Source organism: Mobula hypostoma, chromosome 8 (assembly GCF_963921235.1).
Source record: "Mobula hypostoma chromosome 8, sMobHyp1.1, whole genome shotgun sequence".
Classification (NCBI taxonomy): domain Eukaryota; kingdom Metazoa; phylum Chordata; class Chondrichthyes; order Myliobatiformes; family Myliobatidae; genus Mobula; species Mobula hypostoma.
This window is the reverse complement of record NC_086104.1, coordinates 1,525,491-1,543,180: the sequence shown is the minus strand read 5'-3', so window position 1 is coordinate 1,543,180 and position 17,690 is coordinate 1,525,491. Positions and strand designations below refer to the sequence as shown.

The following is a 17,690-nucleotide window of genomic DNA, read 5'->3' as shown; positions in this document are numbered from 1 at the left end:
CACAGTGACATAGGGATAGGGGAAGGGAGGGGGAGGGAATTACTGGAAGTTGGAGAATTCTATGTTCATACCAAGGGGCTGGAGACTACCTAGACGGTATATGACGTGTTGCTCCTCCAACCTGAGTTTAGCCTCATCATGGCAGTAGAAGAGGCCATGTATGGACATATCTGAATGGGAGTGGGAAGCAGAGTTGAAGTGGGTGGCTACTGGGAAATCCTGTTTGTCTTGGCGGACGGAGCGGAGGTGCTCGACGAAGCGGTCCCCCAATCTGCGTCGGGTTTCACCGTTGTAGAGGAGGCCGCACCAGATGCAATAGATGACCCCAACAGACTCACAAGTGAAGTGTTGCCTCACTTGGAAGTACTGTTTGGGGCCCTGAATGATGGCAAGAGAGGAGGTGTAGGGACAGGTGTAGCACTTGCGCTTACAGGGATAAGTGCCAGATGGGAAATCCCTGGGGAGGGATCGATCCCTGCGGAAGGCGGAGAGGGGTGGAGAGGGAAAGATGTGCTTAGTGGTGGGGTCCTGTTGAAGGTGGTGGAAGTTGCGGAGGATAATGTGTTGGATCTGGAGGCTAGTGGGGTGGTAGGTGTGGACAAGGGGAACTCAGTCCCTGTTGTGGTGGTGGGAGGATGGGGCGAGAGCCGAAGTGTGGGAAATGGAGGAGATGCGAGTGAGGGCATCGTTGTCATGACATTGTCCAATCTCCCCATCCCGTTCCCAGAGTTCCCATCCTATCTCCAAACTCCCCATCCTGTCCCCAAACTCACCGTCCTGACCGCAAACTGTCAGTCCCAACTCCATACTCCCCGTCCAGTCCCCAAACTGTCAATCCCAAATCCAAACTTCCAGTCCTGTCCATAAACTCATGGTCCCATCCCAAAACTCCCGGTGCCATCCCCAAATTCCACCTGTTTTCTCCAACATCCTGGCCCTGTCCCAAGCATCCCCGTCTTGTTCCCAATCTCCCTGTCCCATCCTGAAACTCTCCGACCCATCCCAAAGTCCTCAGCCTGTTGCCAAACTCTCCATCCTGTCCCCAAACTCCCCTTCCTGTCTCCAAACTTGCCATCCCATCCCAATCTCCCCGTCTCCCATCTCCAAACTCACTATCCCGTCCCCAAACTGATCGCCCCATCCCCAAACTCATTGCCCCATCCCCAAACACCTCTTCCTGTCCTCAAACTTCCTTTCTTTCCCCACTCTTTCCTGTCCCCAAATTCCCCATCTCTTCCCCAAACTCACGGTCACTAAACTCTTATTCCCAGCCCCAAGCTCTCTGTCGCATTCCCAAACTCCTCATCCCATCTTCAAACTCCCCCTCCCTTCCCTAAATTCCCCATCCCACCCTGAAACTCCTCACTCCAGTCCAAACTTCCCTTCTTGTCATCAAACTCCCATTCTTGTCCCGAAACTTCCAGACCTGTCCCAAAATCCTCATCCTGTCGTAAAACTCCCTGCGCTGTCCCATCTTCAAGCTCCATTTCATCTCCAAACTCCCCATCCCATCCCTAAACTCCCCATCCTGTCCCTAAACTTCTCATTCTGTCCCATCCCAAACTCCTCGTCCTGTCGCAAAACTCCTTTTCCTATCACCAAACTCCCCATCCCATCTCCAAACTCCCCCTCCATTCCCCAAACTCCCAATCCCATCCCGAAACTCCTCATTCTGCCCCCTTGCTCCCCTTCCTGTCCCCAGCTCTTCATCCTCTCGCCAAACTCCCCATCCTGTTCCGCAACTTCTCATCCTGTCCTAAAATTCCTGTTCCTGTCCCCAAACTCTTTGTCCCATCTCCAAATTCCTCATCCCATCTCCATGTTTCTTGTCCCATCCTCAAATTCCTCATCCTATCCCCAAACTCCCCATCCCTTTCCCATACTCCCCTTCCTGTCCCCGCAATCCCTGTCCTGTCTCTAAACTCTCAGTCCCAGTCCCAACCCCAAGAACCCTGTACAGTCTCCAAACATCCCTTTTCCTAACTTTCTATCCCATCCCAAAACTCCTTGCCCCATCCCCAAACTACCCTTTCTGTCCAGAAACACTCTATCCCATCCCCAAACTCCCCTTCTTGTCTCCAAACTCCCTGTCCCGTCCACAACCTTCCCATCCCATCTGCAGTCTCCCCCGTCCCGACCCCAACCTCTGTCCAACACCAAATTCCCCGTACCCAATCTCCCGTCCGCAGACTCCCCATCCTGTAGTCAAACTGCCCGTCCCTTCACCAAACTCCCTGTCATCATCTACTCTCTTTCTCCCAAACCTTACTGTCCGCATCCCTATCTGACAGTATTCCTAAGGTTGAATGATTTCCTGGATTTCCCATTGGCCAACCATTTTAATTCCCATCCCATCCCCATTCTGACATAGAACTTTGAACAGTACAGTGCAGGAACATGCCCTTCAGCCCAGAATGTTGGACCACAGCAATTAAATTAGTAATCAATTTAGTGGACAACTAGACTAATCCCTTCTGCCTTCATAATGTCCATATCCTTCCTCACACTCATGAGCCTATCTAAACATTTCTTAAACTTCTTTATGTATCTGCCTCAACCACCAACCCAGGCATAGCATTCCAGACTCACCGATCTCTGTGTGAAAAACCTTGCCCCTCACATCTTTGAAATTACCCCCTCTTACCTTAAATGCATGCCTTCTGGTATTGGACATTTCAACCCACATGTCTGTCTTCTCTGTCTGTGCCTCTCGTAATCTTATAAACCTCTATCAGATCTACCCTCAGCCTCTGCCAGTTCATCACATCCTTGACTGTCACGATGAGGCAACTCTCAGGTTGGAGGGGCAACACCTCATATTCCATCTGGGTAGCCTCCAACCTAATAGTATAAACAGTAAATTTTCCTGCTTCCAGTATATTTTCAGCATCTCCCTTCCCTCGCTTTCTGTTCCCAAATCGAGCTACCCTCTCGATCCTTCTCTCCTCACCTGTCCATCACCTCCCTCTGATGCCCTCCTTCCTTTCTTTTTCTCATGGTCCACTGTCCTTTCTGATTAGATTCTTTCTTCTCCAGCCCTTTACCTCTTCCACCTATCACCTCCCAGTTTCTCACTTCCACCCTCCCTCCTTCACCCACCTGGCATCACCTGTCACCTTCTATGTGGTACTCTTTCCCTCCACTTTGATACTCTGGCTGCTTCCTCCTTCCTTTCCAGTCCTGACGAAGGATCTCGGCCTGAAACGTCGACTGTTTATTCCATTCCATAGATGCACCTGACCTGCTGAGTTCCTCCAGCATTTCGTGCGTGTTGCTCTGGATTTCTACCATCTGCAGAAGCTCTTGTTTTTCATACTTGATCGCACTTTTCACTGTTTATGTCCACTGAATAATATTTGCATTTTGTTCACAGGGTTTGGTGACCAAAGGAAAATGCTTGCTACTCAGTGCCACTCAACTCATTACAACAATCGATTCATTTCAGTCAGTGGTAAGTAGGCTGATGTTTACCAGTATTCACTCAGGTAACTAAATATCCCAGTTACCGTCATAGTTCAAAGTAACTTTATTCAGAGAGTACATATGTATTATCATATACAACCATGAGATTCTTTTACTTGTAGGCATACTCAATAAATCCATAACACAATACTAATCATAATAGAATCAATGAAAGGCTGTAGCAACTGAGTGTTTAACCAGTGTGCAGAACACAACAAACTGCAAATACATAAAGAAAGAAATAATAATAATACATGAATAAGTAATGGATATCGAGTACAAGAGATGAAGAGTCTTTGAAAGTGAGTTTGTAGGTTGTAGGAACAGTTCAGCAATAGGGCAAGTGAAGTTGCTTGAAGTTCTCCCCTCTGGTTCAAGAGCCTGAAGGCTGAGGGTTAATAACTGTTCCTGAGCCTGGTGATGTGAGTCACGTGACTCTAGATCATTAGTTCAAAGGTTCACTTATTATTGAAATATACAACTCTGAAATTCTTTAGTTCTCTGGGTAGTCATGAAACCAAGAAAGAAAAGAAAGGTAGCACAATCATCAAACCCCAAATTCCACCTTCTGCAAAAAAATACAATCAGAACGGAACAGACACGTCAACGCCCAAATCCCTCCCCCTGCACAAAAACGAGGCAAAATGGATCAGGCACATCGACCCTAAAATCCCTCCCCCTGCACAAAAACCATGCAAAACAGATCAGACATATTGACCCTAAAATCCCTCCCCCTGCACAAAAACCAGGCAAAATGGATCAGGCACATCGACCCTAAAATCCCTCCCCATGCACAAAAACCAGGCAAAACAGTTCAGGCACATCGACCCAAAAATCCCTCCCCCTGCACAAAAAACAGACAAAACGGATCAGACACGTTGACCCTAAAATCCCTCCCCCTGCACAAAAACCAGACAAAACGGATCAGACACGTTGACCCTAAAATCCCTCCCCCTGCACAAAAACCAGACAAAACGGATCAGACACGTTGACCCTAAAATCCCTCCCCCTGCACAAAAACCAGGCAAAATGGATCAGGCACATCGACCCTAAAATCCCTCCCCATGCACAAAAACCAGGCAAAACAGTTCAGGCACATCGACCCTAAAATCCCTCCCCCTGCACAAAAACCAGACAAAACGGATCAGACACATCGACCCTAAAATCCCTCCCCCTGAACAAAATAAAACCGAGAAGATTGGGCGAGAAAACACAGAATATGAAAACTGTAAGACTGAAAAATGATTCTATAGTCCAAGTCCACACTTACAATGCAGAAAGAACCTGGGCACACGCCGGGCACAGCGGCAGGCTTCCCCTCTCCGGTACAGAGCAACTGATCAAAGGGCAAGCAGCCAGCACTCACCCTCTCCACTCGCTTCGATGCTTCAATCACGCTCGTCATTTTAATTGGTGGACAATGGGAGCTTTAATCGGCAAAATGGAGCCAAGCGTCGGCTTGTGCCCCATCCTGCAGCCTTCCTGCTACGAGGTTACCTCTGCCTCCCAGAATCTTCTCAGAGACTGCAGAGCACTAGAACACCCAAATGATCTCCAAAATTCTGCATTCCCCTTGAGGTTTCAATCACCCTCGGTGCTTTAATCAGCGAATAACGGACGCTTTAATCACTGAAATGGGGTCAAACATTGGCTCACGTGCCTTCCGCAGCCTTCTTGCCATGAGGTTCATTCACACTGCCTCTGCCCCCTGAATCCTCTTGGATACTGCAGAGCGCTGAAGAACCTAAACAGTCTCCAAAGAGCAAAATACAGGCTCCAACAATTCCAGAATCACATTCAAGAGGAGAAACAAATGTAAAAGACATAAATGAAGTCAAAAAGATATCTGGAAGATTTCGACCAAAGGAATATTGTACACAGGTGTCATCATTAGTATGATTACTTGAGGCCGCTGTTGGTCGGGTTCAACCATGGATGTTGTGCCCCAGCTGTCATTTACAAGCCAGGGTGGTACAATATGGAGAGCAAGCTGTTGTCCATGCAGCAAGCTCCCCTTCACCACATAACTGATAAATCTAAAGGAATGGCATCAGCATTGAACTCAGTGTTGGACTGCCTTAGAGATTCTAGCTCTGGATTTTTCCTCTGGGGTTTATTCCCAACTCCTTCCCATGAGTAGGTAAGACAGCAAGACAGCAGAGGTTTGAGATTAGAGTTTTCCTTTTCCTAGAGGAGCTGCCAACCACGGCTGGTGAACCCCACCTGCCTAAAGCGACTGAATCTTACTTTTCACATTGTTTTGTCAAAGATTTATGTAGTGGAATTGATAGCTTTGTGGCAAAGTTTGTGGATGATATGAAATTAGGTGGAGGGGTAGGTAGTGCTGACAAAGCAACAGGATTGCAGCAGGCCAGACAAGTTGGAAGAATGGACAAAAGAGCAGCAGATGGAATACAGTGTTGGGATATGTATGATAATACATTTTGGTAAAAGGCGTAATAGGGCGGACTATTATCTAAATGGGGAGAAAGTTCAGATATCAGAGGTGCAGAGGGACTTAGGAATCCTTAGGCATGACTCCCAGAAGATTAATTCACAGGTTGAGTTTGTGATAAAGAAGACAATAATTTCAGGGGAATAGAATATAAAAACCAGGAGATAATGCTGAAGCTTTATAAGACACAAGTCAGGCCGCACTTTGCGTATTGTCAACACTTTTGGGCCCCTTATCTCAGAAAGGATGTATTTGCTTTTCCTCAATAAGATGAAATTATTTAAGGAATATTGTCACAATCCAACAATAATTAACACAATCAGGGCTTGGAGGGCAGTGTGACAAAATTGAGGGCAACACAGCAAAAATATCACCCTTCACTCCACTAACTGGCAGTCCAGATTTTCAGCCTGGCATACTGGATCCTGGATTTAAACTTTGGATTTCTAAGGGTACTTTCCATCTAGGAGACTTATCTGATGAAGGAACGATGATGTCTTTTAGTCAAATAGTACAGAAATTCAACATACCCGGCAAAGGTCTTATTCGTTTCTTTCAGATAAGAGATTATATACAGAAAAAAACATCATTGTTAACTGATTTCTATAGTTCCGACATAGAAAAGAAGGTGTTTCATTTTAAGGGTGAAGTCTCTATTAGTACGTTTTACAGCATCCTGAGGGAATATTCTTGTGGAGAGGCTGAGCAGTTGGGAAGGGTCTGGGAGGAAGAGCTGGGAGTTAAAATTACAGCCGAAACATGGGAAGACATCTGTGATAATGCAAAGAAAATTTCAGTTTGTAATAGAACTAAAGCATTGCAACTCAGAATTCTGCATAGAGTCCACCTGATTCCAGATAATCTCTCGAAGTTTAAGACGGGGGTTTCTCTAATGTGTTCTAAATGTAAAGGAAATATTGGAACTCTCACCCATTGTTTTCGGACTTGTCCTAAACTTCAGGCATACGGGAGTGATATTTTGGGTGAAATGGAAAAGATTCTGAAGATGGAGCTTGAACTGGACCCAGTGTCTTTTCTCTTAGGCTTACCTAGCAGTCATATTATTAATGCACATCAGAAAAAACTTTTTAACATCCTGACTTTTTGTGTGAGGAAGAACATTCTATTTTGTTGGATATCCAATAAGGCCCCTGGACTTTCTGGTTAGTGTAAATTAATCATGGAATTCATTCCTTTGGACTTTTTAACATGTATAGTACACTTAAAAACAAATAGTTTATATAAAACATGGCAACATTTTCTACAATATGTAGATGTAAACCTGTCTGCTATACTATTAAGGGCTTTTGTATAGGATGTGGTGGTGATGTCTATACTTTGATGGGGAAGTGTTCTGATAGCTGATATCTGTGAGGGGAAGAAATGTAAATGTACCTGGAAATTGAAAGTTTTGTTATGCTGAGCAAAAAAAAGTAGTAAATTAAAAAAAAAGGATGTATTGTCATTGGAGAGAGTCCAGACGAAGTTCACGAGGATGATTGTGGGAATGAAGGGGTTAACTTGTGAGCAGCATCTGGCAACTTTGGCCTTTAATCACTGGAATTTAGAAGAATTCATGGGGATCTCTTTGAAACCTACCAAATGTTGAAAAGACTAGATAGGGTGGATGTGGGGACGATGTTTCTTATGGTGGAGCTATCTGGAACTAGAGGATACAGCCTCAAAATAGAGGGGTGACCTTTTAGAACAGAAGTAAGGAGAAATTTATTTAGCCAATGAGTGGTGAATCTGTGGAATTCTCTGCCAGAGACTGCAGTGGAGGCCAAGTCCGTGGGTATATTTAAGGCAGAAGTTGATAGATTCCGGATTCATTGGGGCATCAAGGGGGATATGGTGAAAGGGCAAGTGTGTGGGGTTGGGTGGATCTGGGATCACTCATGATGAAATGGCAGAGTGGACTCAATGGGTTGAATGGCCTAAATCTGCTCCTTTGTCTTATGGTCTTATGGTCTAAGGTGTCAATAACCCACCTTTGCCCCTTCGCCTATCAGTAGAAGTGGTTCTACTGGGCTTAGTAGCTAAGCCACACATGAAGGCCAGGAGTTGGACTTGGTTGTCAGAGGCCATTGGGAGCATTTAGTAGGTAGTGGGAGCTTATCCCCACTAATAGCCCTCCCCCCATCCCCACCCCAGCTATGAAAACCTTAAGGAACTTGTGAATACTACCCCAGTAATTTAAGTATTATGATGTTGTACCCCGAGGTGAAAAAGCTTTGGTGAACCAGTTACTTCCAGTACCATCCTCTGATCTGCTCTTGAGCCCATAGTTTTTATGTATACATGGGACTGGGAATTAAAGATTAGCTTTATTTGTCACATGTACATCAAAACATACAGTGTTCATGTCAAATCCAATAAACGAAGATGTGCTGAGCAGCCATAGAAACCATAGAAACCATACAAACTACAGCACAGAAACAGGCCCTTTGGCCCTTCTTGGCTGTGCCGAACCATTTTCTGCCTAGTCCCACTGACCTGCACACGGACCATATCCCTCCATACACCTCCCATCCATGTATCTGTCCAATTTATTCTTAAATGTTAAAAAAGAACCCGCATTTACCACCTCGTCTGGCAGCTCATTCCATACTCTCACCACTCTCTGTGTGAAGAAGCCCCCCATCATGTTCCCTTTAAACTTTTCCCCCCTCACCCTTAACCCATGTCCTCTGCTTTTTTTCTCCCCTTGCCTCAGTGGAAAAAGCCTGCTTGCATTCACTTTATCTATACCCATCATAATTTTATATACCTCTATCAAATCTCCCCTTATTCTTCTATGCTCCAGGGAATATAGTCCTAACCTATTCAACCTTTCTCTGTAACTGAGTTTCTCAAGGCCTGGCAACATCCTTGTAAACCTTCTCTGCACTCTTTCAACCTTATTTATATCCTTCCTGTAATTTGGTGACCAAAACTGAACACAATACTCCAGATTTGGCTTCACCGATGCCTTATACAACCTCATCATAACATTCCAGCTCTTATACTCAATACTTCGATTAATAAAGGCCAATGTACCAAAAGCTCTCTTTATGACCCTATCTACCTGTGACGACACTTTTAGGGAATTTTGTATCTGTATTCCCAGATCCCTCTGTTCCACTGCACTCCTCAGTGCCTTACCATTAACCCTGTATGTTCTACCTTGGTTTGTCCTTCCAACGTGCAATACCTCACACTTGTCAGTATTAAACTCCATCTGCCATTTTTCAGCCCATTTTTCTAGCTGGTCCAAGTCCCTCTGCAGGCTCTGAAAACCTTCCTCACTGTCTACTACACTTCCAATCTTTGTATCATCAGCAAACTTGCTGATCCAATTTACCACATTATCATCCAGATCATTGGTATAGATGACAAATAACAATGGACCCAGCACTGATCCCTGTGGCACACCACTAGTCACAGGCCTCCACTCAGAGAAGCAATTCTCTACCACCACTCTTTGGCTTCTTCAATTGAGCCAATGTCTAATCCAATTTACCACCTCTCCATGTATACCTAGCGACTGAATTTTCCCAACTAACCTCCCATGCGGGACCTTGTCAAAGGCCTTACTGAAGTCCATGTAGACAATATCCACTGCCTTCCCTTCCATCCACTTTCCTGGTAATCTCCTCGAAAAACTCCAACAGATTGGTCAAACATGACCTACCATGCACAAAGCCATGTTGACTCTCCCTAATAAGCCCCTGTCTATCCAAATGCTTGTAGATTCTGTCTCTTAGTACTCTCTCCAATAACTTACCTACTACTGACGTTGAACTCACCGGCCTATAATTTCCCGGATTACTTTTCGATCCTTTTTTAAACAACGGAACAACATGAGCCACTCTCGAATCCTCCGGCACTTCACCCGTAGACAGCGACATTTTAAATATTTCTGCCAGGGCCCCCGCAATTTCAACACTAGTCTCCTTCAAGGTCTGAGGGAACACCCTGTCAGGTCCCGGGGATTTATCCACTTTAATTTTCCTCAAGACAGCAAGCACCTCCTCCTTTTCAATCATGTTTATGGTGACAGCACAGTATGCCCACAACTTACTAACCGAAACCCATAAGTGTGGAGGAAGCTGGAACCCCCAGAGAAAACCCACAGAGTCCGAAGGAGCATGTACACACTCCTTCAGACAGAGACGGGGATTGACGCTGATCTTACAGCTGGCACTGCAAAGTGTGGTGCTGATTTCTCTGCTGCCATGCTGCCCAGTCGTCATTATACTCACTTTCCCGAAAGGCATTACTGCAAACAAAACTGGGGCACAGTGCTCCTGTTCTTTACCCTCGTTAAACTGAAACCGGCTGCCTTTGTAACTATGGGTGTTTCTTTGTCCTTCGAAGGGAAAATATGCCATCTGTTCTTGCTATACCTTGGCAGTGATTGCAGAGTTATATCATTGCATTTGACCATTGGACATCAAAGCAGAATTAGGCTATTCAGCCTATCCAATCTGCTCTGCCATTCTATCATAGCTGCTTCTCGTGCCTTAGCCCCATAACGTAAAATTTGCAGAGAGATAGCAGTTGCAAGAAACATAGGTGATTTTATCTTTCCACACATTGACTGGGATGGGATGGATGGATGGATGGGATAGAGTTTGCCAAATGTTCAGGAAAGATTCCTCAGTCTGGTCCCAATTAGAGGGTGCAATACTGGATCTCCAATTAGGGGATGAGACAGAGCAGGTGACAGAAGTTTGTGGGGGGAACATTTTGCATCTAATGATCATAACTCACTTTACAGTTATGACTGTGAGGCTAAGCACAGCTCTAATGACATATTCAAGTTTGCTGATGACACCACTATCAACTGAATCAAAGATGGTGACGAATCAGTATATAGAAGGGACATTGAAAATCTGGCTGAGTGGTGCCACGACAACAAACTCTCACTCAGTGTCAGCAAGACCAAGGAGCTGATTATTGACTCAGGAGGAGGAAATCAGGGATTAGAGGTGGAGAGGAGGGCCTGTGCTGAGCCCAGCACCTAAGTGCCATTATGAAGAAAGCACAACAGCATCTCTACTTTTTTTTTTAGAATTAACAAGAATTCAGCATGTCATCTGAAAATTTCACAAGCCTTTCATCCTAAGATCATTTTTGTGAACCTCCTTTGAACACTTTCCAATGTCAACCCATCCTTTCCTTAGATAAGGAAGCCAAAACTACTTGCAATACTCCGAATGAGGCCTTACCAGAACTTTATAAAGCCTCAAAATTACATCCTTGCTTTTATATTCTAGTACTTTCAAAATGAATGATAACATTGCATTTGCCTTTCTCACCACTGACTCAACCTATAATTTAAACTTAAGGGAATTCTGCACGAGGACTCCCAAATCTCTTGCTGCTCGGATTTTTGAATTTTGCTCTCCATCTAGAAAATAGTGAACCCTTTTATTTCTTCAACTGACGTATGTGACCATACACTTCCTGACACGGCATTCCACCTGCACTTTTTCGCCCATTTTCCTAATCTTTCTTGTCTTTCTGTAGCCTCTCTACTTCCTCAAAACTACCTGCCCCCCCACCTATTTTCTTATTGTTTGCAAACTTTGCAACAAAGCCATCAACTCCATCATCCAAATCATTGACATATAACATAAAAAGAAGTGGTCTCAACACAGAGCACTGGTCACTGGCAGCCAACCAGAAAAGGCTCCCTTTATTCTCCCTCTTTGTCTTCTGCCAATCAGTAAATGCTCTATCCGTGCTGGTATCTTTCCTGTAATGGACTCTTAACTTGTTAAGTAGCCTCATGTGTGGCGCCTTGTCAAAGGCCTTCTGAAAATCCAAGTACAGAACATCCACCATTTCTGCTTTGTCTATCCTGCTTGTTATTTCTTCAAAGAATTCCAGCAGATTTGTCAGGCAAGATTTTCCCTTGAGGAAACCATGCTGACTGTGGCCTACTTTATCATGTGCCTCCAAGTACCCCAAAACCACATCATTAACAATCAACTCCAACATCTTCCCAAGCACTAAGGTCAGACTAACTAGCCTGTTATTTCCTTTCTTCTTCTCTCTCCCTTCTTGAGGAATGGAGTGACATTTGCAATTTTCCATTTCTTTTCAACCATGCGAGAATCAATTGATTCTTAAAGGATCACTATTAATGCCTCCACAATGTCTTCAACCACCTCTTTCAGAACCCTGAGGTGTGTACTGCCTGGTCCAGGTGAGTTAACCACCTTCAAACCTTTCAGTTTCCAAGAACCTTCTTAGTAATGGCAACTTTATACACTTCTGACCCCTGACACACTCGAACTTCCAGCAAACTGCGAGTGTCTTTCACAGTGAAGACTGATGCAAAATGCTTACTCAGTTCGTCCACCATTTCCTTGTCCCCCATTACTGCCTCTCCAGTGTCATTTTCCAGTGGTCTTATACTGTATCTACACGGGCCTCTTTTTTACACTTTATGTATCTGAAGAATCTTTTGGTATCCTCTTTAATATTATTAGACAGCTTACCTTCGTATTCCATCTTTTCCTTCCTCATGACTTTTTTAGTTGTATTCTGTTGGTACTTGAAAGCTTCCCAATCTCTAAGTTACCACTCATTTTGCTCTATTATATGCCCTCTCTTTGGCTTTTACGTTAACTTTAATTCATCTTGTCATCTGTGGTTATGTCATCCTGTCTTTAGAATACTTCTTACTCTTTGGGATGTATATATCCTGCACCTTCGAAATTGATCCCAGAAATTCCAACTCTGCTGTCACCCTGCCAATGTTCTGTTGCAGTCAGTTCTGGTCATTGTTGCCTCTGTAATTCCCTTTACTCCACTGTAATACTGAAAGATCTGACTTTAGCTTCTCCTTCTAAAATTTCAGGGTGAATTCTATCATGTTATAATCACTTACCCCTAAGGATTCCTTTACCTTAAGCCCTGCAATCAATTCTGGTTCATTGCACACCAAATCCGGAAATCTGATCACTTAGTGGGCTCAACCACGAGCTGCTCTAAAAAAGCCATCTCATAGGCATTCTAGAAATTACCCCCCTTGGAATTAGATTAGATTTATTGTCATTGTGCTGAGTACAGATACGCCGGTCGTGCATGCAGCCTGTTACAGCCGTTCCGACCAGCATTCTTATTTCTTCTTACTTTTTAACTTAGGTTATTTTTTGTATTTTTTTTCTCATGGTAACACGTTGAAGCTGCATCCTCTCTAACATGCTGGTAGAGTTTTATTTGGGTTTTTAGCGCTGGAAATAGTTACATTCCGACACGTCTCATTAGCGGGACAGAAGCATGGTCGCATTGTGTATTCCAGGGACCAGCTGCTTGCGCTTATGCCGGCCGGTTTAGCGAGCAGAACAGCGGACACCCCGGCTGAAATCTGGAGGAAAACACACAGAGTATGCAGAGGGGGATCACAAAGTTGAGGAAAGAGGACCGGGTCGAGACAACAGACACTTATGGAGTAGAGGAGTTCGGTGGGTAATAAAATGGATGCGTTCACGGCGCTAGCCAGGCATCAGAGAACATTTCGGAAGTGCAGTGTTATGTGTTTCACTGGAACGGGGCTGCACGAGGACATATCCGATCAAAACTTTTCCATGGACGGCTTCCAGACTGTTCCGGCTGACCGGAAGTGCACTGAGAGCGGTAAGCGTAAAGGAGTTGGGTACTTACTGTTCTGGTTAACAACAGCTGGTGCAATCCGGGTCATATTACGATCGAGGAACGTGTTTGTAGACCGGATATTGAACGTTTTGCTGTTGGACTCCGGCCATATTCCACCGAGATACAACACTGGGCGTCACGGGAGGTTGTTCCTGCCTGTGGCCATCGAACTTTACAGCTCCTCCCGTGGAGGGTCAGACACCCTGAGCTAATAGGCTGGTCCTGGTCTTATTCTCCATCTGGCATAGTTTGCATTTTGTTGTTTGATTGTTTGTGGTTTTTGTATTGCTATATTTATGCTCTATTCTTGGTTGGTGCGGCTGTAACGAAACCCAATTTCCCTCGGGATCAATAAAGTATATCTATCTATCTATCTATCTAAGTGCAGTTAGCATCTGACCAGAAATGCAAAGAATAGTGTTATTTACACAATAACTGCGAATAAAAAGTAAGTGCTACAGCACACAAATATAAAAGTACTGAGACAGTACAATATGGGTGTAATACTGCTTAGTGCTGTGATGTGAGGTTCAGCAGGGTCACAGCCTCAGGGAAGAAGCTCTTCCTGTGCCTGCTGGTGCGGGAGCGGAGGCTCCTGTAGCACCTACCGGATGGGAGGAGAGTAAAAAGCCCATGGTTAGGGTGTGATGCATCCTTGATAATGCTTTTCACCCTGCCCAGGCAGCGTTTATGGTAGATATTCTCAATGTTGGGCAATTGGGTGTCGATCCAGCACCAACCTGATTTTCCTAATCTACCTGCATATTGAAATCCCCTGTGATTATTGTAACATGCATTTTATACCTCCCATTGTAATTTATAGGCCACATCTTTACTATTGTTTGGGGGTCTATATATAACTCCCATCAGGATCTTTTTACCCTTGTAGTTCTCAGATCTACCCACAACAATTCAGCACCTTCCGACCTTATGTTACCCCTTTCTAATGATTTGATTTCATTTTTTACCGACAGAGCCACACCACCTGCTCAGCCTACCTGCTGGTCCTTTCGTATTCTTGGACGTTAAGCTCCCAGTTATAATATTCTTTCAGCTATGATTCAGTGATGACCTTATTCAGTACACTGCACACATTCGGATATAACACCTTCAGTCCTGTAATCACCTTTTCGATGTTGTCTGCCTTTTACATTGCAACTCATCCTGTTGACTGCAATTTTGCCCTAATCATCAGCCTCTACTTGCTAGCAGTCTCACTGTATGCTGCCTCTATCTTTTTAAACCAACTCCCTCATCTTCAGCACTATCGCTCTGGGTCCAATCCCTCTGCCAAATTAGTTTAAACCCTCCCAAACAAATCTAGCCAATCTGCCCGTAAGGATACATGTGATAAATAAATTTAAATCTGAAATTGTACAGGGTACTGGTGAGGCCGCACTACTAGCCAACGTGAAGTTCTAGTCTGCTTACTTGATAAAGATGAGGAGCAATTGCTTTCCCTGCAGAGTGGTGAATCTGTGGAATTCTCTGCCCAGGGAAGCAGTGAAGGCTACCTCATTAAATACACAGAGACACAGAGATTTTTGCTCTGCAGGGAAATTAAGGTTTCTGGGGAAAAGGCAGGTAGGTGGAGCTGAGTCCATGGCAAAATTAGTCGTGTTCGACTCCTGCTCCGTCCTTATGTTCTTAATGAATGGTGAAGCAGGCTCAATGGGGCGGATGGCCGACTAATGCCCCTGGTTCTGATGTTCCTATCATTAAGCTGGAAAGAGTGCAAAGAAGGTTTTATGAGAATGTTGTCAGGACTCAAGGGCCTGAATCACAGGGTGAGGTCAGCTCATCTAGGTCTTTATTCCTTGGAACTTAGGATACTTAGGGTGACCGTAGAGAGCCGCTTAAAATCATGAGATAGATAGATATGGTGAATGCACAGTTGTCCCAGGGAAAGGGAACCAGAAGTAGAGGGTATAGGTTGAGGGTGAGAGGGGAATGAGTTAGAGTCATGGAGTCTCAGAAAGGCAGTGTCCATTATTAGGGACCTCCAGCACCCAGGACATGCCCTTTTCTCACTGTTACCATCAGGTAGGAGGTACAGAAGCCTGAAGACACACACTCAGCGATTCAGGAACAGCTTCTTCCCCTCTGCCATCCGATTCCTAAATGGACATTGAATCTTTGGACACTACCTCACTTTTATTTAACATACAGTATTTCTGTTTTTGTACTTCTTAAAAAATTTATTCAATATATGTAATTGATTTACTTGTTTATTATTATTATTTTTATTTTATTTATTTTTGTTATATTTATTTTTGTTATTATTGTTTCCTCTGCTAGATTATGTATTGCATTGAACTGCTGCTAAGTTAACAAATTTCACGTCACATGCCCGTGATAATAAACCTGATTCTGATTCTGATTCTGACCGTGCACTACAGGTCCTTCAGCACATCAAGTCCTGTCAAACTTTTATGCTACCTAGTCCCATCGACCAGCACCCAGGCCGGAACCACAGCCCTCCACACCCCTCCCTTCCATGTACCTATCCAAGCTTCTCTTAAATGTTGAAATGAAACCCTCATCCACCACTTCAACTGGCACCTCATTTCACACTCTCACCACCCTCTGAGTTGAAACAGCCCCCTCAGGTTCCCTTAAATATTTCACCTTTCACTCTGGATCCATGACCTCTCATTCTAGTCTCACCCAAGCTCAGTGGAGAAAGCCTGCTTTCATTTCCCCTGTCTGTACCCCTCATTCTCCTGGGCTGTAGGAAATAAAGTCCTAACCCATTCAACTTTTCCCTATAACTCAGAGCCTCAAGTCCCGGTAACATCCTTTAATTTAAAAGGGATCACTTCTTTGAGTTTATGGTGCATATATGGAATGAACTGCCAGTGAAAATAGTTGAAGCAGGTACAATACAAAATTTAAGACACTTAGAAAGGTACACAGATAAGTTTAGAGGGATATGGGTCAAATTTCTCATTTGCTGGCCACCGTATTTTGGCATGGATGAGATGCCCTGAAAGGCATATTTTCACCTTGTTTCATCTTATGGATTCTATGCCTGATACATGTCCAGTCTCTCACACAATACCTGTGACTTCCAGCGACACTTTAATTGCAGATGCAATTGAGAGTATGCAACTTGACTGCAGTGTTGCTTGAAAATACTAACCCAGAATCCAAAACGGTCTTGTTTCAATTATGACGGTGTGATCAGAGATTCTGATCATCTGGATTCATGCCATTTCACTCACACATTTCCATATGTATTTGAATGCTGCCTTCAGAATACTCTCTTCCCACTGAGTCTCATGATCAAATCTGTGTACTTTTGTAAATTGGCCCACACAGCTGCAGAGTGGATGTTTGTTTTACACTTTGAGCATTTTACTGTGCATTTCTCTGTTCAGCTGAGAAAAGTAAATTTCAAAAGTAGCAGTGGTTTTTCCCTCTAGTGTAGGGTAGTGATAAGTCTTACATTGAAAGTTGTGTGTGCAAGTGTGTTGTTTTTGCTAATGTAAATGCATAAGAATTGGAAATGGGTTTATGTGTGTCACTGGTATCACAACGCCCTTGAAAGGAGAGCACGAGCTGCGGAGGGCGAAGGCTGCAATATAAAGCTGGAGCTGTTTGCTCTCAGCTGAATGCTCAAGCCTCTTTTCAGTTGACAGGACAATAGCTGCATTCCATGCAGCAGGAGAAATCTGTGTTTGCCTCTCCGTTCTCCTTCAAAGCGCTTTCTGTTGTGATGAGTGAAGGCTGAGCCCTGATTTACTGGAATGCTGGCGAGTGAACACAGGGGCATTCCTAATGGACTGCTGTAGGATTGCTGATCACCATGTTGGAAATGGTAAGGAACTAACAATGACTCGTATCTTGTAGGCTTTGTCCCTGTCTCCAGAAAAGACAGCAAGATTGTGGTGGTAGAGGGAGCTGTCATTTAACGAAAAGCTGCTGTGACAGGTATTGAAAGTATAGTTTGAGGAAATGGAGGCTGAAACAGGCGGTGTTCTTACTGCTTAGCTTGTGAGCAGTTTCTCACATATTGCATTTATTGATTTGATAAATTGTACTTTTATTGCCCCCCCCCCCCGCCGTGAAGTCTGTTTAAAATGTACTGGGAATCCAGCATTCCCCACCCCCTATGCCAGCC

General features: G+C 44.4%; 1 protein-coding gene across 6 annotated transcripts in view; it reads left to right on the top strand.

Moving 5' to 3' along the window:
• Positions 1-17,690, top strand: part of LOC134350026 (protein EFR3 homolog B-like) — a 299,220-nt gene that overhangs the window by 967 nt on the left and 280,563 nt on the right. For 4 of the 6 annotated variants that reach the window (XM_063054929.1, XM_063054928.1, XM_063054927.1 and 1 more), the window contains exon 2: positions 3,374-3,451. In XM_063054929.1, coding sequence (XP_062910999.1) covers positions 3,374-3,451 — 78 coding nt within the window. Of the gene's footprint in view, positions 1-3,373; positions 3,452-17,127; positions 17,388-17,690 lie in introns of those variants that run through there. The other 2 variants (XM_063054930.1, XM_063054932.1) reach the window with 1 other exon arrangement.